The sequence below is a fragment of the Zingiber officinale genome, chromosome 5A, assembly GCF_018446385.1.
Source record: "Zingiber officinale cultivar Zhangliang chromosome 5A, Zo_v1.1, whole genome shotgun sequence".
Taxonomy (NCBI): Eukaryota; Viridiplantae; Streptophyta; class Magnoliopsida; order Zingiberales; family Zingiberaceae; genus Zingiber; species Zingiber officinale.
This window is the reverse complement of record NC_055994.1, coordinates 34424516-34447275: the sequence shown is the minus strand read 5'-3', so window position 1 is coordinate 34447275 and position 22760 is coordinate 34424516. Positions and strand designations below refer to the sequence as shown.

General features: G+C 36.7%; 1 protein-coding gene across 1 annotated transcript; it reads right to left on the bottom strand.

The window, feature by feature from the left end:
- Positions 1-613: 613 nt before the first annotated feature.
- LOC121980422 (mitochondrial import receptor subunit TOM40-1-like) lies at positions 614-20910 on the bottom strand. The gene is made up of 11 exons (XM_042532450.1): positions 20636-20910; positions 18502-18583; positions 18338-18437; positions 18158-18253; positions 18032-18082; positions 13030-13095; positions 3796-3897; positions 3223-3291; positions 3061-3144; positions 1206-1301; positions 614-1103 (listed from the first exon to the last, which is right to left on the bottom strand). The coding sequence occupies exons 1-11, from the start codon at positions 20829-20831 to the stop codon at positions 1047-1049; spliced, it is 999 nt and encodes a 332-aa protein (XP_042388384.1). The 5' UTR covers positions 20832-20910; the 3' UTR covers positions 614-1046.
- Between the last annotated feature and the right edge of the window lie 1850 nt (positions 20911-22760).

The window sequence follows — 22760 nt, the reverse complement described above, 5'->3', positions numbered from 1 at the left end:
CCGCAAACATTAGTTGATGCTAAATAACATTCTAGAGGTCGAACATTTTGATATTTGAGGGATTGATTACATAATACCGTTTAATAATAACTATATTTGAATGATCATGGATTAGGTTTCAAAATGGATAGAAGCGCATAAACTCAATTTTTCATGAAAAAACAATAGAAAGAGGTGTCCGTTGTATATGTTCAGAAAACATAAGAAGATGCTAAATAACATTCCAGATGTTGAACATTTTGATATTTGAGGGATTGATTACATAATAATACCGTTTCCATCATTCGATAATAATAATAACTATATTTTAAAGATCCTGGATTACGTTTCAAAATGGATATGGATAGAGGCTCGTGTCAGACAACGGACGGTGACTGAAAGGCCAACAATATATTTTTCAATTTAAAAACAAATTATATTTAATTTGAACTTCTATGTTTGGAAAGATTATTTTATATTTTCCATTTTATTATTTAATTTTGAATGTTTTTCATCATTGAGAAAAAAACATTCTTAATATCATTTTTTAATTATATAAAATTTCAACTATTATTTTGTAATACATTTTCTGTTGCATTCAAAATTCTTAAACTAGCGCTGTCCGCGGCATGCAGGAATTAAAATTCGGTATTTGCAATATCTTTAATGAGAAAAAGGAGAAAAAGATCCTTTCATGGTTTCCTGATACGTATTTTTGTATCAGCCCTACTGAAGCACAATCAGACACATTGGTCGAGATCAAACAACAAGGACTTGTTCCATCAATGATGAACAAAAATAAAAACATGGCCCTCTAACGCCCAATTATGAAATCAACTGAATCCTTCAGCAATCTGCTGTTATAAATTTACTCAAGAAAAAGGAGAAACGAGGGAACAAAAAAAAGAGAACCTTTCTTCCTATCCGGGCTCAGCTGTTCCGAGTCATAGATTGGTTCCAAGATATAAGCCTACAAGGGAAAACCCTTTTTCTTGACGAGCCACCAAATTGAATGACCCGGTGGAAGAAGCACCAGGAAATATTTTTGAAAAATTTTACAAGCAGCCTCACTCTCCAACGGTCAAACCAAACCCAAATTTGTAATCTTTCTTCCCGTGATCAATCTGCAACAATTAATCGAATTGGTGGTTTTAGGGCAGTATACATATTTAAAGCATCTCTAAACTAAAATGCAGCGACCCTTTGTACTAAGACAAGCAACACACCTCGGCAGAAAGAAGCAAAGTGACCCCCATATTAAGACGCTCCTCTAGAAGTGCACCCACCACACCGTTGGTATCAATTTTTCCCCGTAAGCGGCACTGCAAAGATTGAATGGAAGAGTAACAATAGAGTAATATCACAAGTACACAAGACAATTGAGATCAACCTTATGGCATCTGCATGCCACACAATTTAGAACAAGTATTGAAAAAAAAAAGTAACAATCCATAAAGATGATACAGGCCTTTTGTTATAGAACTCAGAATTTGAGATGTGGTTTCATGTTTTTGAATGTTATTGAAAAAACATTATATCTGTTGCCAGCAACCCAATGTTTATAATGGTGCAACAGCTATCAAGAAAAGAAACTCATTTCAGAAAATTATAAAACTTCGTCAACAAGTGTGTTGGGAGAGGAAGAGGGTGGGGGCTATATGGTGTTTCAAGACTGTCAAAATCAACCACTTTTGTTAGTCTCGATCATTTAGTTTCAGCAACCTGAATCTTATTCTAACTCAATGCCAGATAAAGTATTGCAATTCCAATCCATATTTGGATAATATTAAGATTCCTTAATTTAAGTTTTATTTGTCACATTTCACTAGACTTGTAGTCTTTGTTTCTGCTTTGTAATTCGCATTTCTAACTCTGCTAGTGGACATTGCGTAACAATATTTAGGCATCCAGGGTGATGGCTAATGCTTAGATACCATGGGTAAAAGTCATAGTTTCAAAATCTCGATCCGTATCGTAGGATCGCACGATCCTACGATCCAGATGCACCAAATCGCTCCTAAATTGTGTAGGATCGTTTTTTGCAGTGGAATTAGAGCATAATCAGTGGGTACGGTAAAATCGGAGCAAGATTGATAGGATTGGTACGAACAATGGGACCCTATAATATATCAAATGAAAGCTCATTCAAAGATCTACAATCGATTACTAAGTTTTCTGTAACCGCCTAGTTCCAAACCCAAAAAAACATCGTTTATAAATCTTTTTGAAGACTCGGAAGATTGTCTTTTTTTATTATTTTTTGAACTATTTTATAATTTAGATTATTTCCATCTTTTGCAGAGTTAGGGTTAGGATTTTGAGACAATTCAAACATTCATTTAGTTGTTTTTGAGTCGATTTTTAATCTATAATATTCTGTCATTTCTTTTCCCTAAAACGACGAGTTTTTGGATGTCAATTGTCCATATTCTACGGAATTAACAAGATCTTTAGAAGATTGTTTCCACTGTTCGTGTTTGAATCAAAGAATTCAATAGCTTCTGCTACGTCTGCTTCCTTTAAATTTAGTGTGAACCAAGGGAATATTCTTGAAGTTGAATATAATTATTGTTATTGTGTTAGTAAAAATTTTATATTATTTCATTTTGTGATATGAAAATATAAATATTATTGAGTACTACTATGTTAGAATAGTAATTAATTACTAATTAACTTAAATTTGTACGTGTAATAATGTCATCTATGGTGTCGAGTGTCGACGGTTGCATGTATATACAAAATTATTAATTTATTTATATGTAAATAACTTTTTTAGAATTTTTTTTTTAATTATTAATCATGTACCATAAAATTTTAAGAGTTTTTAGTAGGATCGTACAATTCTACTATCCGATCCCGACTGATTCAATCCTAACCTCAAATCAATCCTGCGTAGGATCACGATTCTATAAAGATCAGAATAGTCAAAACAGGTTACACAATACTTGCCCTTGTCTAGCCAAAATATGTATGATATATAATTACCACCACCACTAAAGGCATTGTGCAAAGATCACAGGCCATAATTTAGCAAGCAATGTGCTAATCAAACAACAAAGTTTAAATCTATTACAAAAGTACCTGACGAAGGATGTAATCATAACCAAACGTTGAAGTAACATCTCGGGACATCTGATTGTACATGAAATCAGATGCAAGACTAACCTGCAAGATGCAGAGATAATGGTAAACCTGGTGAAACAACTATCTCTTAGCAAGTTATTTCAAATGTAGAAGTCTAACCTTCTCAGATACTTTTTGAACATAACTTAGTCCAACAATTCCAGTACTAGCAACTTGTGCAGTCGCAACCTGATCAAAATATCCTGTTACAGTCTGCTAAGAATGAACTCTCAAACATAGTAATACAAGCATTCAACATGGTTCATATCCCACTAAAATTCACCAGAATAGTATTATCCAATGAAACATCTAGATATTGAAATCTGAGAATAAATCAGATCCAAATCAAAATCATTGAAAAAGCAAAAAAGGAAGGCAAATTCCTGGAACTTGATTTCACCCTTCCTAGAAAACTAAAGGCACTCTGCAAATTGTAATACTACAACTGGCTACCTAATCATTTACAAACAACAACAGCAAATATTAATTAAGCCAGAGGAGGAACAGCTCTAGTGAATAACCAACAATGGAAGTTGTACACTAGCGAAATAAACATGATGGTTTTATGATAAATCAGGTAAGAGATAAGTGACTTAGCTAAAACATGATAAATAACAGGATAAGTTAATTAGAAAGAGTCAAGTCGACAGAAAAGAGATTACAGACGAAGTTTCTAGTAGGGAGAAGACATACCATTTTATCTGTGTTATATCGAGCAGCAAAACCAACACCAGACTTCCTTTGGTGACCAATCCAAAAGATTTCACCTCCAAGTGACAGATGAGGTGAGACACTCTGTACAATGAACACAAAAAAGAAGGTTAGAAGTCTTGACAAATAAATATTGGAAGTCCTATTTAACCATATAAATTGAATTGTACAAAATTTGAAATTCTATCCAAAGAGGAAGCAGAAAAAAGTCTATCAAATTACAAGGATGTTGAAGGTTTCCATCAGATTAGCAGGAGAATTTCAAATTCTAATGCGAGACGATGCTTGAATTAAAGGCAATGGAAATAGAACTACTGTGTTTTGTATATGAAATATGACTCCACTAGTGGCATAATCAAATACCATTAGATTCTCCGGATAAAATATTCTTAGCAAACCTTGAGCCTCTTTGGATCCTAATCAATTTGGTTTAATATCATTTGTGTTTCCCATATTAAAGTTGTTCATTATCTGTCTTTTCTTGCTAAGTTCCACCGATAACTGCCTGTCATTAGTTGATGTCATTTTAAAATCAAATATGAGATTGTAGCTTTAGATTGATTATTAGAAATAATAAGAATAATAGGCTTAGTTTCTTAACAATGTTTTCAGAATAGTTAAACTTAGGGGCTAGGTGACACAGCACAGCGAAAAGATAGAGATACAATCCCCGCCCAGAGGAAAACTCTGATATCAATTGAAGCAGCAGCGGAAGGATAGAGATATACTCCTCACCCAAAGCAAAATTATATTGCCAATTGACACAACACAACGAAAAGATAAAGATACAAATCCTCACCTAGAGGGAATTTACTGATTCTCACCCAAAGAAAAAGAACTTTCAAATTGTTTTAACCCCAAAATTTATCAATTATATGGGATCCTAACCCCTTTTTATAGTTTGATAACATGTCCTATTCTTTATAAAATAATAAATTTTTAAATAAAACCCTAATTATCCTAATAAAAACTTTTTTAAAAACTAAATAATTTTTTAAAAGGTACAACTAATTATAAAAATTAATGACTTGAATAACTTTTAATAAAACCCTAATTATCCTAATAAAACTTAACTGAGTCTTTTAAAAAGTTCCAACAAATTATAAAAGTTACCGACTTAAATAACTTTTAATAAAATTAAATCCATGACCAAAGAGAACTTAACTACGTCATGTGGGAAGGTGGAACAATTGTGAAGTCGAGACATCTTTTTAGCCAAGTCAAACAATTGTTGATTTATTTTTTCAATTGTTTCCTTTTTTTATGTCAATGTGTTTCATTGCTTAGTTAAGTGGGAAGATGGAATAGTTGTGACGTGGAAGCGTCATTTTAGCCAAATCCGACAGTTGTTGATTATTTTCTTCAATTACTGTCCTTTTGATGCCAATATGGTTCCTTGTTCGTATTATTCTCTTCCATTGAGGAGAACTCGACTCCTGGTGAGTCGTTGACTTTTCTTCTTAGATCGTCTTTTTCGAGTGTATGGAATAATTTCTTCAATAACTTGAGCAAGTAGGATGAGAATGTTGTGGCATTGATGAAGTGGAGTCAACACTAATGATATGTGACTGGTAAGCAATTCTACAAACAAAGAGAAAGGCTTGAATGCTCCCCAATATGGTAGCAAGTCCAAAATATTGAAAATAATATTATGTTTAAATAAGTCCGCAAATATCAACATATGCATTAGTATTAATTTTTCTCATAATTTGAAAAGGACCAAAAGAGGGGTCATGAAACTTTTTTAAGTGTTTAGGGAAGTACTTGGAGTGAATGTGGCCGAGCACAGTCCCCAACATTAAATTTCTTAAATCTACAATGTGTATTACCTTAAAAGTTAAAATTTGTAAACCTCATTACTCGGTGCAACATTTCTCAACATGTCAGCATGGGTGTCTCTATTGCTCTTATTTATTTAGATAAATAAAAAGTGATAGGTAAGGGAGAGAAGTTAACAGGTTGACGAGCTTTTGACTCATACATTACTTTGAATGTACTATGACCGGTAGATTAATTTATCAAGTTGTTGTCAACGAATTCAACAAGTGGTAGGTTAGACAATTGAGATCTTGGAATGAGATCCTTGGTATCGTTGGTCATACGTATATATGGAGATTTGTAAGGAGACTTTGTGCAAGTTATGTTCTCAAGTTTCATAAAGTGATCTGTTATTGTGGGCTGCTAATGGTACCATCTCCTTTTTCATTTCAAATGTGCATTGTATGAGAAAATGGAGTTGTTTCAAAGGTTAGGTCGCTTTAGCAAGCAGATTAGGTTTGGGATCAAATTTGTTGCTTTTTGTTATCCTAATCTCTTCTGTATTTGTTGTTGTTCGATTGTTGACGGATCTAGGATAAGTCAGGCTAAGAGGCTTGTTAGATTGTGGTACCTTAGCATGCACCTTAACCAACAATTGCAACACCTCATCATGAAATTAGATGAACCATAGAGAAAGTAGAAGAAAAATAACCTTTTAGACAAATAAATTTGATAAAAATGAAAAAGAAATTTGAAGACAAGGTTGTGAGATATATCTTCATAATACCTACACTAAATGATACATGAAAATGGACTAGGATCTTCCATTCTTCCGTCCATTTACTTGTCAAAGGGAGGTGTTTACCACACCTCAAATGGAGACTACAATGATCAAGTATGATATGATGTGATGTTCTTCCCATGAACATGTGGTGCACTATGATTCTATTATCTCTATGTCATGCATAATGAAACAAATAAATACTTATCGTTGTAAATGCAATGAAAGAATCATCAAGTTTGAACCTAACAAAAAAGGAAGTCTCTGTTGGACCCCGTGGTAGTTTTGATGTGATCAACCAAATTAGTTAGGTCTTGCGTTTTGTCTGACTCCTGTGTCTGAGTGTGCAGGAACTTAGGAGCACAGGAAGTCGAGCGGAAGACGCAGCTAGCGAGAAGGACGGCACGGGAAGGGAGCCGACGGGCTCGGTGCGTCCGAAGGACGAAAGAGCTGCGGAAGAGTACTCCGGTGGAGTGAGAAGAACGTGCGCGGCGTTCGAGGGACGAGAAGCCGGACGGAAGCTTGCTCGAGGAGAAGGCCGGGAATTGGGTTCGAGTGAGCCCTATTCCGGTGGGCCGCAATCACCCAAGGAGTCGAACCGGAGCAAGTCAACTGGAATTGACTTGTCAACGGTTCGGTCGACCGAACACTAATCCTCAGAAGACCAACCGCTGATGACACGTCAGAAGCCACGTCAGCAAGCCAACCGTTGGAGGACTGATCGGTCGACCGAACCTCTTGATCAGTCGACCGAACCCAAGATTATCCAGAGACTGAGTCGAGCGCTTTCATCGGGCCAGCGCAGAGGAAGACCGTTGGCCGATCGGTCGACCGAACAAAAGGATCGGTCGACCGAACCTGAGCTCGATCAACAGAGACTGCACCTGGACGGAAAGCTTGGCAGGTACAACAGGTTCGGTCGACCGAACCTGGGGATCGGTCGACCGAACCTGGGGATCGGTCGACCGATCCCTCTCGAGTCAAACCTGATCCCGAAGGATCAGGTGATCTGATAAGCTCGAGAACCCCTATATAAAGAGGGTCTCGGGTAGCTTTAGATGATAACGAATACGAACGATTTTTATCAACTCTGTACTCTCATTCTTGAAGCAATAGTTCTGTGCTCTCTAAGTGTAAAAGGCTTCTCCGCCTTCAGCAAAGGAGTTCTTTCTAGTGTGCTCTTTCATTGCCCTGGATTAACAACCCTCTTGGTTGTAACCAGGTTAACTGCTGAGTTCCTTTTTCATTTTTGTTAAGTCTTACTGTTTATTACTTTATAACTATTGCATCTCGTTGAGTTGAAAATCCGAGGAGGGTATAATTTCTATTGCAGGCAATTCACCCCCCTCTTGCCGGTCTCCGCTGCACCTACAAGTGGTATCACAGCTCAACAGCCTCAGAGGGACTAACCGCCATCTGAAGCACAAAGATCAGAACAATGGCCGGCGCGAACATCCATCACCCGAAGTTCGACGGAGATTTCGCTACATGGAAGCAAAAAATGGAGGTATTCTTTAAAACAGACTTTGATATTTTAATTACTATGAAATATGGTTTTGCAACGCCGAAAGATAAAGAAGAAAACACATGGAGCAAGAAGGAGCAAGCCGACTTCGTCGCCAACGGAAAGGCTGAGTTCCATCTACTCAGTGTACTGCCACCACAAGAGGTAAATCGGATCGGAAGTTACGACTCCGCGAAAGGTCTCTAGGAGAAATTCCTGGAGCTCCACGAAGGTACCTCCGAAGCGAAGCTAGCGAGGTGCGACATCCTCCGGAACCAGTTGACGAACCTCCGGATGAACCAAGGCGAGAAGGTAGCGCAGCTCCAAGCAAGGATCAAAGAGCTGATCACGCAACTAACTAATCTTGGAGAAGAGGTAACGAACCGTGACTCTATCCGGTATGCGCTCAACGTCTTCCCCAGAACTCCAGAGTGAGCCTCCTTAGTAGATGCGTACTACATCTCTAAGGACCTCGAGGTAAGTAGTTTAGAACAATTATTTTCCACTTTTGAACTTCACGAATCTCGAGTTTCAGAGCTCAATGGAGTAGAGAAGACCAGTCAGAACATTGCCTTAAAGGCAAAAATCAACAGTTCTGACTCCGAAGCCTCGGTCGACGAATCAGAAGCGGCACTACTGTAAGACGCTTCAATAAATTTTTTAAATCTAACAAATTTAGATCGCAGAGGCATGAGAGAAAAAGAAGAACGATTCGTTGCTACAACTGCAACGAAGAAGGGCATATCAAGGATGACTGCCCGAAATTGAAAAGCAAGCAAAAGGAGAAGACAAAGACCAAGTACAAGAAACCAGATTCCTCCAAGCACAAAAATCTGAAGGCGACATGGGACGACTCTTCATCCTCCGAGTCAGAAGTCGAAGAATTCTCGGGGCTAGCACTGATAGCCAACCATCAGCCAGAAGAAACATCTAGCTCAGAAATGAGCACTGATGAAGGGGGAGGAACATCAGAAGAAGCAAGCAGCAGTGAAGGGGGAGCGTCACCAGAACAGGTAAGTAAGGTACGCAATCTAACCCGAACTCAATCTTTTAAATTTATCAAGTCTCTTTCTAGAGAGTTAGATCAATTAGAAAAAGAGAATGCTGAACTAAAGTTGAACCTAGCAAGAGCATGCCCATTAGAAATATATGATCATCTAAAATCAGAAAATGATAATTTAAAATTAGAAATTGAAAAATTAAAAAATGATGCATGCTTAAATAGATTTCCAAAATCAAAAGTTAGAATTTATGGAAAATTGAATTGGTACATTAAACAACATCAGGGTCAACTTAGGAAAATTCCTAAAAGTTATATACCCTCTATATTTTTAAAGAATCCCGTAGGAAGGAACCTTTACTGGGTTCCAAAATCTATACTTGATTAATTTTACAATGATAAAATTAAACTTTGAGTTTCTTTATGGAAGCTTTGTCTAAGGAAGTGGTTGTTGCTCCAATAACCAAGAAGGCCTAGTGCCTTGCCACGACCTGGCAGCCGAAATATCGAAATAAAAATGTTTAATTAACCTTCTGATAAAAGCATTAATATTAGAATTAAAAAATGTTTTAAAAGTTTTTAAACATATCCTTAGGAACTCTTTAAATATTTTTTTCTAGAAAAATTGTTTCTTGAAATTTTTGAAAAATATTATGAATTCTGAAAAATTCATCTGAACTTAGAAATTTTTGTTAACACTTAGAAATTTTTTTTAAGTTAAAACCTACTTCAACTTCTGTAACTTGTTTGCCCCCGTTTTTGCTGTGATCAAAGGGGGAGAATAAAGAAAAGTACAAGTTTAGGGGGAGTTAGGAGGAGTTAGGAAGGTTTAAATTTTTAATATTCTTTCTAAATATTGTTGCAATTTTACTTATTGCAAAACTTATGCTTAATATGCTAGTTTAGTAATTTTTCTTTAAAATTACTTCTTATGTCTGTTTTACCCTAACTTGAACTTGGGTTGATGCACATCAAAAAGGAGGAGATTGTTGGACCCCGTGGTAGTTTTGATGTGATCAACCAAGTTAGTTAGGTCCTGCGTTTTGTCTGACCCCTGTGTCTGAATGTGCAGGAACTTAGGAGCACAGGAAGTCGAGCGGAAGACGCAGCTAGCGAGAAGGATGGCACGGGAAGGGAGCCGACGGGCTCGGTGCGTCCGAAGGACGAGAGAGCTGCGGAAGAGTACTCCGGTGGAGCGAGAAGAACGTGCGCGGCGTTCGAGGGACGAGAAGCCGGACGGAAGCCTGCTCGAGGAGAAGGCCGGGAATTGGATTCGGGTGAGCCCTATTCCGGTGGGCCGCAATCACCCAAGGAGCCGAACCGGAGCAAGTCAACTGGAGTTGACTTGTCAACGGTTCGGTCGACCGAACACTAATCCTCAGAAGACCAACCGCTGGTGACACGCCAGAAGCCACGTCAGCAAGCCAGCCGTTGGAGGACTGATCGATCGACCGAACCTCTTGATCGATCGACCGAACCCAAGATTATCCAGAGATTGAGTCGAGCGCTTTCATCGGGCCAGCGCAGAGGAAGACCGTTGGTCGATCGGTCGACCGAACAAAAGGATCGGTCGACCGAACCTGAGCTCGATCAACAGAGACTGCACCTGGACGGAAAGCTTGGCAGGTACAACAGGTTCGGTCGACCGAACCTGGGGATCGGTCGACCGATCCCTCTCGAGTCAAACCTGATCCCGAAGGATCAGGTGATCTGATAAGCTCGAGAACCCCTATATAAAGAGGGTCTCGAGTAGCTTTAGATGATAACGAATACGAACGATTTTTATCAACTCTGTACTCTCATTCTTGAAGCAATAGTTCTGTGCTCTCTAAGTGTAAAAGGCTTCTCCGCCTTCAGCAAAGGAGTTCTTTCTAGTGTGCTCTTTCATTGCCCTGGATTAACAACCCTCTTGGTTGTAACCAGGTTAACTGCTGAATTCCTTTTTCATTTTTGTTAAGTCTTACTGTTTATTACTTTATAGCTATTGCATCTCGTTGAGTTGAAAATCCGAGAAGGGTATAATTTCTATTGCAGGCAATTCACCCCCCTCTTGCCGGTCTCCGCTGCACCTACAGTCTCTAATCTCTCCACAAATACCTAATACAGGGAAGATACTGAAACTAGTAGCAATCAGGCCCCGCCCTCATTTACTCACCCATCTTAAGATGCAAGGACTGTTTAATGAGTAAAGGTTCAACTCTAAAAAAGTCACTTGGCACAAATTCAACTTAAGTTTAAAAAAAAAATACTACAACCATACCAACATTCTATAATAAGAAATAACCTCTGCCCCAACTTCAAAAGATCTCACTAACAATAGTTATGAAAAGAGGCCTAGGCGGCTGCCAGGCAGATATAAAAGGGGACTATTTTGGCTAGTGAATAAGAGGTCCCATTTAGGCATTTATTCAGAAAGGCAATCCATGCGACCCACCTAAGCAAGCTGTCCCAGTAAGTTCATAAAAAAACAGTTTATTTAACTCTTTTGATAATTTCTCCTCCTAAAGGGTACTCAATTAGATTGTTATGAACATTCAGATGAGTGAATAAACTGAACGAAGAGACATTTTTCACTTGGCATTGGACTATGCTCTGCTAAAACAAATGAGTGCTTTCAGTGGAATTAGTGAGCCACACGAGGTGATTAGATGTGTGTGGCAGAGGGGTTTAGTACCTGATGGTGACTTCCAAAGAAAAAGGACTAGTTGAGTGTCCCAAAAGCTATAGAAGAATGATATGGCTAGCTCTTAGGATTTAGTCACGGTTTGAGTTTAAAGTTTTGTTTTAGGCTATTTTCCTTCTCCTGTTTCAATAGCTTTCTAGATTTAAATTCATCTTAAAGCTAATATAAAAAAAAAAAAAAGGTAGCCCGGTGCACGAAGCTCCCGCCATGCGGGGTCCCGGGGAAGGATCCATTGTACGTAGCCTTATCCTACTTTTTGCAAGAGGTTGTTTCCAGGATTCAAACCCGTGACCTTTTGATCACATGGCAACAACTTTACCGTTGCGCCAAGGCTCCCCTTCTAATATCTGAGAATAAATTTCACTAAGGGACTGACTTTCCCCAATGGGTTCATAAGAGAGTCCTTTCCTTTGAAAGCCAGCTCTATCCAATCATTCCACAACAGCATATAAAGATCCTAGGTGTCTCCCTGAGTCCATTGGAGTTGTAGCAGTTTTTCCTTGCTAAGCGTGAGGCATATCTATCTGCCACTACTCAAAGTCTGCCACTACTCAAAGTCAAAGAAAAGTGAGTCTTTCCCAGTTCCAATATACCTATTTATTTTAATTCCTAGTCCTGTCACCAACAATGCCCTGTTACCTTATAAGATGCATTCTAGAAAGGAAATCAATCAATCAAGCAAAGCTTAGGCTGCCAGCTGCATAGAACAAACTAATCTGCAACCAGCAAACTTTCTGAAACAAAATTGAATGGAATTTAAAAATGCTTGCTGAAAAATCAAAAACAGAAGTTCCATTTTCCCATGTATTTTTGTAGGTCAAGCCACCGATTCACTTCTCAAAGTAATAGATAGCTATGCATGATACTAGTCACTCATATTTTTAATATTCTAGCATGCCACTAATTTGGTTCTTAATTGTTATTTCTTTAATGCGCAAATATAGATTTATGAATTTTATTATTTTATGTTTATTTATAACTTGTTTGATTGGATATGCATTACTATGTCCGTATAATTTTTGTCATGTTATGTTACAATAATTAAACTATCATCCCCGCTAACTTTGTTTCAGTCTTCCATGAACAGATAAAAAAATAGAAATTATGGTCATTTATGAAAGAGTTAGCAATGTATGGAGAGCATTACGTTCAAAAATCAGTAACAGTATGCAGATTTGCTACCAAAATCTTCAAGCGATCCTAAAATCAAAATTTCTATGAAATTTTAGGATCTTACTGAGCAAGTTGGGGAATATAGATATAGGTAGAAGGGGGACTGCCCAGTTTTTTTATTATTTTTATTCATTATTCAACAATTCTAAACAGAGAATGAATTCCTTAAATAAATTTGCAGAAAATACAGGAGATTCACCAATTACTTTTTTATTTTATTTGGCATGATTAACTACAATAAGAAAATTATTTAGACAGACTAAGAAATTCAAATTTGTACAAAAAATATAGCATTCCAAAACCTCACCTAATCTTACCTGAATATAATTGGCACCATAGAAAGCATTGTTTCCTATTTGGAACTGAGACCTGTAATCCTTTCCCTGTGAAGCAATCATTAGCTCTAGGAAGAAATGATTTTAAAAAAAAACTGGAAAAAAATGCTACCAACAATTTTGTTAACTGCTAGTGTGAAAAATGTAACATAACATCAAAATTATGGAGTTAAAAATGTGTCTAAAGGACTGCAGAAAGGAAAATTCCTAGAGAATTACCCTTGTTGGGTAAAGATATCACAAGGGCAATGCATTTCTGCAAACCACATGCCTTACTTCAAGTTGTTACTATTCTCAATTCAATAAATGAGAGTTCAAGAGTCAGTTTTTCCTTAGATGAGAAGAGATGAACCATCTCAGACAATAGTGCAGCACGAGCAGCAACAATAAAGGATGCCTGAAATTTCACAAAAGGTGGAACTGTGATCTTCCAATCATTCTTCAACTTCCTTTCTTAATGGTGGCTCATGTGTTACTTTGAATCAGTTGATGATCTTTTTTATTTTGTTCTCCTCTCATCTAAATGAGGTCATCTTATCATATTGACCTAGAGTCATGGATCTACTGATGTATTGACCGCTCCAGAGCTAAAACCTTCACAATTTTATCATTTCTCAAAAGCAACCTTCAGGGTTGAATCATCACCAATAACAGATTGGGCAACTCATCTTCAATGGGAGGCATGCACACGCAATTGTTCCTACAAATGGTGTTGTCTTTCAGGTAATTCTTTCCACATCAACAGTGAGGATTCATGTGACATGATATTGTTCACTCTTTGGAAGTAAGACAACTATAACCGCCATCCGGTTGTATTATTACCAAAATTGACCTCGAATGCCAAAAGTTACCCTGGACTTTTGCTCCATAAGTCTAGTTAGCTTTCATCCTCACTGATTTAGGCCTTAAGTTCAACTCATCAACCCTGTCATGTCACCATCAGATGCAAAATATTTATCTACATCCGGCCAAATTGGTACCTAATACTGTATGCATTCAATTTGAAAATGCAAGCCATCATGACACATGGAAATGGATACCACGACTAAAATCTACCATTCTTACCAAACCCCAATATCAAGTACCTATGATAACAATTTGTTCTTTACTTTTATAAAAGATATGAAATAGTTGAGCTCATGCTGTTCCAAATGTTAAAAACAGACCAAAAGTCTAGCCTTGCAATACCCAGTACCTATTGATAACAATTTGTTCTTTACTTTTATAAGAGATACCTAGTAGGGCTTATGCTGTTCTGAAAACTCATGTTGTTCCAATCAGATATTAAAAACAGTCTGAAAATCTAGTCCTTACCGATCCATATAAGGACAGCCTTTAGAATAGACTCATACCAGAAAGGTAAGAAGAAAACAAAGAAGACAGTTTTTATTCTAGGCAAGCCTAATGGTGGTTCCTATTGGACCAGAAAACTTCATGTTTAACAATTTTCAATATCCTCCTTGTTGAGTATTAACTACTGAGACAAAATGAGATAAAGGTTCCATTGTATGGATTAAAATGAGAGTGGGAGGGACTTGAGAAGGAAATAAGGTTCCATTTGTTTGCTGAAAAACAATTTGTTTGTGAAAATATTTTCAAGGGAGATTTCTTTCAGAGAAAATAAATTATTGTTTTCTATTTAGATGTATTACTAAAATTATTGGAAAATATAATTTGCATTTGATGATCTTTTGATGTTTAAATGTGTTACTTGTTACTTAAATCTATAGGAAAAATATATTTTTCTGTTTTTCCTGCACATAAGAAAATATATTCTCCTTCTCAAGGTTGGGCAGGAAGAGTGGGCCAATCAATTCAGCCTAACTAGGGAGGTTGGTACGTGCAGCTCTATTAGCCTGCCCAGCACAACCATGCTCGTCCAGCTTGACTACTCACTAGGCCTGATCAGCTCCTAGACTACAAGTCAATTGCCCTGTTAGAATAAGTAATGTTAGAATAAGTAAAGGGGTATTTTTGTCTTTTGGTGTATCTCTTCTTTTCTATATAAAGGCCTAACTCGTGGTATCTCTTGACACGAGATTTTAGGTTTTGCTTTGAACATGGTATCAGAGCCAAAACCCTAATTTCTTTTTTTTTTTTCTACCACGCCGAATTCCTACTGTGCCCTAGTTTTTTTTTCTTTTCTCCCGACACCTTCCTCTCACGCCGAAACCCACTCCAAGCCGCGGCATCAGCGCCGACGACATCCTCGGTCCGCCGCATCTCATCTGTTGCCGCCTCCCGCTTCCCCTACTCTTCGTCGGTACTTCATCTCTGCTGATGTCACATTCTTTGATTCAGTTTCATTTTTCGGCCCTTCCGCTTCCCAGCCCGAGGTTTCTCCCTCTCCACCGACACCAGTGACTATCTTTTGTCCCCTAGAGGCGTCTCTGTCATCCCCAGCTTCGTCTCCTCCTTTACAGGTTTATCAGCGTCGTTCCCGTTCTGCTTTGCCGCCAACCAACACTGATGTTGCCGTAGACACATCTCTGGAGCCAAGTCCTTCGCCAGTTCCTCCGGTCCCATCTGCTGACTCTGATATTCCTATTGCACTTCGAAAGGGTATGCGTTCCACTCGTAATCCTTCTCCTCACTATGTTTCTTTGAATTATCATCGTCTTTCTCCTTCCTATTATTATTGTCTTTCTTCCTTGTCGTCTGTTTCTCTTCCAAAGACTGCAGGTGATGCCTTTGCCAATCCTGGATGGAGACAGGCTATGCTTGATGAAATGAGTGCCTTACAGAGCAGTGGGACTTGGGACCTCGTTCCTCTACCTCCTGGGAAGTCGGTGGTTGGTTGTCGATGGGTGTTTACGGTGAAGGTTGGTGTAGACGGCACGGTTGATCGGCTTAAGGCTCGTCTTGTTGCTAAAGGCTATACTCGGGTATTTGGATTGGATTATGGGGACACCTTTTCTCCTGTTGCCAAGATGCCTTCTGTGCGTCTTTTTCTGTCTATTGCCGCAATTCGCCATTGGCCCCTTCATCAGTTGGACATAAAAAATGCATTCTTACATGGTGACCTGCTCGAGGAAGTCTACATGGAGCAACCTCCGTGTTTTGTTGCTCAGGGGGAGTCTTCTGGTCTTGTATGTCGCTTGCGAAAATCTTTATATGGTCTCAAGCAGTCACCCAGAACATGGTTCAGTAGATTTAGTACTGTCATTCAACAGTTTGGCATGACTCGAAGCGAGGCTGATCATTCTGTTTTTTATCGCCACTCATCTACTGGTTGCATCTATGTAGTGGTTTATGTTGATGATATTGTCATCACAGGTAATGATCATCTTGGGATTTCACAAGTAAAACAACATCTTTTCAGACATTTCCAGACAAAAGATCTCGGCAAACTCAAATATTTTCTAGGGATAGAAGTGGCACAGTCTAAAGATGGAATCATTATATCCCAAAGGAAGTATGCAATGGATATTCTGGAAGAAACAGGAATGTTAAACTCAAAGACAGTCGACAATCCCATGGATCCTAATGTCAAGCTCCTACCAAATCAGGGGGAGCCTCTTTCAGATCCTGAACGGTACAGGCGATTGGTAGGGAAACTAAGCTACCTTACTGTCACTCGTCCGAATATCTCATTTGCAGTGAGTGTAGTAAGTCAGTTTCTTAGCTCTCCATGCAAAGAACATTGGGATGCAGTGACTCGCATTGTTCGATATATCAGGGGAGCACCAGGAAAGGTCTTTTATATGAAGACAAAGGACATACTAAAGTCGTAGGATATTCTGATGCAGATTGGGCAGGATCTCCCTCTGATAGAAGATCCACTTCTGGATTTTGTATATCTGTCGGAGGTAACCTTATTTCTTGGAAAAGTAAAAAACAGAATGTTGTGGCAAGATCCAGTGCAGAGGCAGAATATCGAACTATGGCTATTGCTAGTCAAGAACTTATATGGTTAAAACAGTTGCTTCAGGAACTAAGGTTTGGAGATGTTACACAAATGTCACTCATATGTGACAACCAGGCCGCTATGCATATTGCCTCAAATCCAGTCTTCCATGAGAGAACAAAGCATATTGAAGTTGACTGTCACTTTGTCAGAGAGAAAGTCATATCTGGAGAAATATCTACTAGTTTTGTCAACTCAAATGATCAGCTAGCAGATATATTCACTAAATCACTTAGAGGTCCCCGGATTGACTACATATGTAACAAGCTTGGTGTATATGATCTATATTCACAAGCTTGAGGGGGAGTGTTAGAATAAGTAAAGGGGTATTTTTGTCTTTTGGTGTATCTCTTCTTTTCTATATAAAGGCCTAACTCGTGGTATCTCTTGACACGAGATTTTAGGTTTTGCTTTGAACATGCCCAAATAAATTAACCTGGAAAAGGGGAAGAGGAGAATTTATCTAAATTGTGGAGGGATTATGGATGGGTGGAAAAAATGGCTCTTTTCAGAAAGATTTAAAAAAAAATCATTTTCCTCAAATATTATTTATAAAAAAAAATTGATTAACCAAAATAAAATCATCCATTCAACCATGATTTTTTATTGCCCAAAACACTAGTTCCTAGAATTCATTCCACGAAATAAATAAAGTCTAATTCAATCTAAATTTTCCAAAACCATCAATTCTTGTATCATCCCAAATTAGAAGGAATGATGAAAAAATTTGAACGAAACATATAATTTTTTTACTTTCTCGAAGACAGAAATGGAGAAATTTACATTACCAACCAAGCAAAAAATGGGAAACAAGAATTATTTTGATTCTTTTTTACCGTCCAAGTAAAGACTGAGAAATGGAGCTTAAATTTTTCTTAACTTCACTTGAATCATTCCTTTCCTCTCTAATTCTCTCTCCTCATGTAAAGAGAGCAAAAAAAAAAAGAACTATTTAACTTACATTCATTTGATGCAAATTTGCATACAAATATAGCTAAGACCATATTTTGAAGTGAATTTACCATTCAATGAAACGAATAAACTTCTAAATTCATTAAATTTTAAGAGGAGACTTACTTTATAATCAAATTGAAACATTCCTTGGGAGAAATGTGGTTCATTTGTCAGCTGTCAACATAAGAAAAGCAGATATTTAATGATCATCACACAACATTATAGGGAAGTAAGAATTAGCATTCAGACCTGAGCATGTATCTTCAAAGCAAGATTATCAGTTAAATCGCATTTGACTCGTGCATTCATCCTTCCATCAGTCAATACCCTTCCAATAAGCATCAACTATATAGTGCCATCAACAAATCCATCAGAACACATTTATGTATAAAATTTATATTCTCTATTTCAAGATAGTAAAGGACAAACCTTTGGATCCAGAAAATTTGCCCCAAACTCATAGTGTGAAGAAGGAACTTTAATTACATCAGATGACTGTGAAGGGACCTCCATGGATCCCATGTAAACACTGTCCAAATTTTGTCAAATATAATACATAGTCAAGACAAACAAATTAAACCGCCAAAACTTACCTGTGGCTGAGAGCAAATCTCTGGTTTAGCATTTTCATAAAATCAAACCGCAATCCTTCAAAGAGCTCTGGCTTCAAGGACACTGAATACCAATTCAAAAATAATAAGAAACAAAAAGGGAAATAACCTTCTTCAAGTCAAAATTGAAATTTGTAAATCTGCAGCTTTAATTTTAGTCTCTTCCAACAAAAATTTAAAGGGCCTTATTTTATCATTTCAAATGCCCTGTATATAAAGACAACTTACAAATGTTTACTTTGCATCACAATGGAGGTTGTTTGTGAGAAGAGAAATTAGCATCATGGTTTTGACTTTTGAAAACTATAATGACACTATTCTAGTTGTCCATTGGATTGTTACAGTACTGTATACCAAACCATTATAGATCAATGTTGTTGAAAAGAATGACCATGAAAGAACAATGAATTAATAAATGGCAGGTCAAGTTGTAGCAATATATATCATCTGATTTTGATCTTAATTTTTTGGACCAATAAGTACACATTATACATACAAGTTGATCCCAATTCTTTAGCTTTTTATGAAAGGAAAATACTGGATTCCAAAATGTTGATGAGCATGAAAAGGCAAAAAGGTGCTTTTTGTTCATAATTGGCAAGATATGTTCTTAGATCAGAAAGATGGGAAACAGGCCAACCATTAAATCTACTAACCACACAAGAAAAGCTAATGTATCAATCTTTGGTAGAGATGAGATTTATACACATGAATATCTTACATTGTTTATACTCAACCGGCCAATGAAGTTTAAGTAAAAAATAGATAGTCATAGAACAAAACAACTGCATTGTGAAAATGGAGGAAAGTCGGTGTCCACAACATTAGTCATGTAAGTAAAATGGTTATTGCATTGATTATGGCTGTGCAAATCAGAAGGGAGCAATCTCAGTATTGCACCAAAGATTCAATAAAACCATGGTAGCCAGCATTAAAGCAAGAAGTCAATAAAGACCATGATTACTGATTAATCTTTCAAACAGAATAGTTAGAGACTTGGCCTTTGAAGTAACCAAGATAACATAACAAATAGGCACTAGGAACAAAAAATCAGAGAAACTTCTTTATAACCAAAAAACAGAGTTAAAGATTATAAATTATAATTTGACCATGGAACAATGGCATGTTCATATCAAAAAGAAAAAGAGAATAACTAAGTACATGCAAAAGGGAGAAGATGGACTTTGCACAAGGCAGAACTATCATAGACATAGTGAAGAAACAAGTACTGAATACTCGCTTCAACTACCAATAATAGAACGCATGCACAGATAGCAAAGTTACAATTTAGCATCACATAACAGAAACCACAATAACACTCCTGACATGTAATGATGCACGTTTCAGAAGTGCAACATCTTTTTGATAATGTACAGACAACGTAAATACGTAACTTTCAAATGCTCAAGTAATTGATTGGAAGAAACCATAGGATACTACAAGTTCAATCCTTCAAGCTAGCAGAAGGCCCACTTAACTCAAACAAAAAGAATATTTTAAATAGCATCACATGTAATCACCCAAGACAGATTGAGTGCACATCGACGGGAAGCAACAAAAGAAACACTATGTTGATAATGAGAGCTAAAACACACACACAATCCCAAGATCACTAGGGAAACAACCTCTCCTTGCAAGAGAAAAATTTTTAAGAAGCAATAGCTAGCATGCAATTCTCACCACTCAAAAGATTTGATGCGACTCCCCCTTAGTTGCTGGAGGGGAAACCGCAATAATATACATCAGCTACGTCAAAGGAACAAAAATATGAATTAGACTATGAAAATGATTCTTCTTTGTTGTCTCATACAGGAATGCGGTAGACAAGATTATTTTATAAGTCAGGTCTGAAGTCAGCCAGAAAAGTTATAGCAATGGGCTCAGTGTTTGTAGACTCGCTTTCTTTCACACACAACAAGATCCAACAAAGATACACATGACACAAAATCCATCAAAGGCACACATAACACGTTGGCGACTTGGCTCATGCGCGAAGAGCATCGATTGCATCACAAGAAATTCAATCAACTAAGCGAATAGTGAGCCTGAATGGAAACGCAAAGAGCAGAACGAGATAACGAAGAGACAACGTGCAAGATTTGGAGAATGAACTCACTCAAAGCCTCACGCTGGAGCTCCTCGTACGGAACGGGGCAGGGCAGATCGAGCCAGTCGACCTTCTCCGGCGCAGCTTTGCCGTCGCCCTTCTCCTCCGCCTTCTGAGGAAGAACCTGAGCAAGGCCGACGGGGAGGGCCGGAGGGGGAGCGACGGGAGGTGGCGGGGCGGCGGCAAGGCTGACGGAGGATCCCATTTCGCTAAAGAAGTGTGAGGGAAAGAGAAGACTCAGAAGAGGCGGGCGGCAGGGTTTTTAGTTTACACGTTTAGGGCTCCGAAGAAGGCAAAGCAGGCACCTCAGTATTTATATGGGCGTGTGGGTTGGTGAGGTGAACAACATTGATATGGCTCTGTAACAAAATCGGCTCCTGTTGATTCCCAATTAATTTTATTAGTTTCAAATTTTTCATTCCGGTTTGGCTCGATCCGTTTGCTTGTGGTCATCTACATTTGATTCATAGGAAAAAAAAGATTTTTAAAAAAAATAGAATATAAATTAAGCGTTCCTTTCTCTATAGAATAAATATATATATGATAATTATGTTTATATTAAATTGGTAAAAAAAGACTATCAATAGATAAATAAAGCATTATTTTTTAAAAAATATATATTTCTAATTTAAAATTATATTTAATTTATCAAACTCAAATGATCTTTTCTAGATCTAATCACAGTTCGAAACTGAAGGTTTGATAGTTTGAAACTCACGATTCGACGGATCGAAACCGTTAGTTCTATAGTTTCAAACAAATCGACCATTAACTTAATTATCGAAAATAGTTACAGTTCACGATTTGAAATTGCCGATTCACGGTTCGATTCACAGTTCATCGCGTTCAAAATTATTATATTAAAAAAAATAAATTTTAAATTTATTAAAAAAAGTTTGCACTTATTTAAATTGTGTATCCCCTTAGGATATAGGAGAATCAAAACTCATATAGTTATTTTATATTTTTACTCTTTTACATTAGGAAATGGTATTGTTACTTATTTCCGTTGTATTCGTTCCTTCAATATCAAAATATTTGACTTCGTCATCAAAAAGTTACGTTCCTTAAATTATTTTCTCGGTTTTGGTTCAATCGTCGAGTAATACTTAAGCTTCCAACTAATCAGGAGACAAAGTCGATCTTCGTTCACCTAATATGTTGTCGTTGGCACTGAACGTCTGCTCCACAGTACAGTTGACATTGGACAAGTTAAAATCTCTTTGACGATAACGGATATGAAGGAAAAACTTTGAATCTTTTGTAACCACCACTTTAGGATATCAAAATTTTTTATATCTACTTCATTAAAATCAAAAGAAATCATAAAATAATTCTCAAATTCCTATGTGGAACTTAAGGATCCTCGTGGACGTTTCGTTTGATCTTTTAATAAAAGTTTATTTTTGCAAGTTTTAAATTACTACAAGTAGTTTGTTGTATTTCAGAAATATTAAATTATATTCCATATTTAACATAATATTAATTATAAATATCATATAAATAAATTTTATCATTATATATAATATTAACGGTATCAGGAGATAAATAATCTTCAATTAGAATTAAAGTGTCATAATACAAAGTTAACATTTATTGTAAAACTTCTAGTTTAAATCTAAGATCTAAAACAAATGTAATTAAATAAATTTAAGAAATAACATAAAAAAAAAATCCTATTTAGTTTTCATAACTAATATACAAGAAGATAAAAAATTAATTATTAATATGTTTATTTAAAATTAATACTATACTAGAAAAATTTTCTAAAATTAAATGAGCAATGGGATAATAAATATCAAAAAGTTGTTCGGTTACATCGTTAAATATTTTTAAAATTTTACAAATATTACTATAAATATTTCATTGTAATGAAAATAAAGATATTAGTATTAGTATTTTGTGCCAAAAAAAATAAATATAATAATTTTTTATATTGAAATGAATTTTATAATAATTGATATGTTGAATTCCAACGTGTTAATAAATCATGTAAAAAATTTTTAGGTCTCATTCCATTAGTTTTACAAAACTTACCTTCATTGTTTCATTATAGATGAATACGACCATAAATAAAAAATTATAGTTCTAATTAGTTTAATATAATTTTTTAAAATTTTTAATCCATTTTGAA

Excerpts from the sequence above, each read along its gene's own strand:
- LOC121980422 (XM_042532450.1), bottom strand. The coding sequence starts at position 20,831 with ATGGGATCCTCCGTCAGCCTTGCCGCCGCCCCGCCACCTCCCGTCGCT. Across the intron at positions 18,254-18,337 it reads CAAATTTTCTGGATCCAAAG|TTGATGCTTATTGGAAGGGT; the intron begins GTTTGTCCTTTA and ends GGCACTATATAG. Across the intron at positions 3,145-3,222 it reads TTCAAAAAGTATCTGAGAAG|GTTAGTCTTGCATCTGATTT; the intron begins GTTAGACTTCTA and ends TGCATCTTGCAG.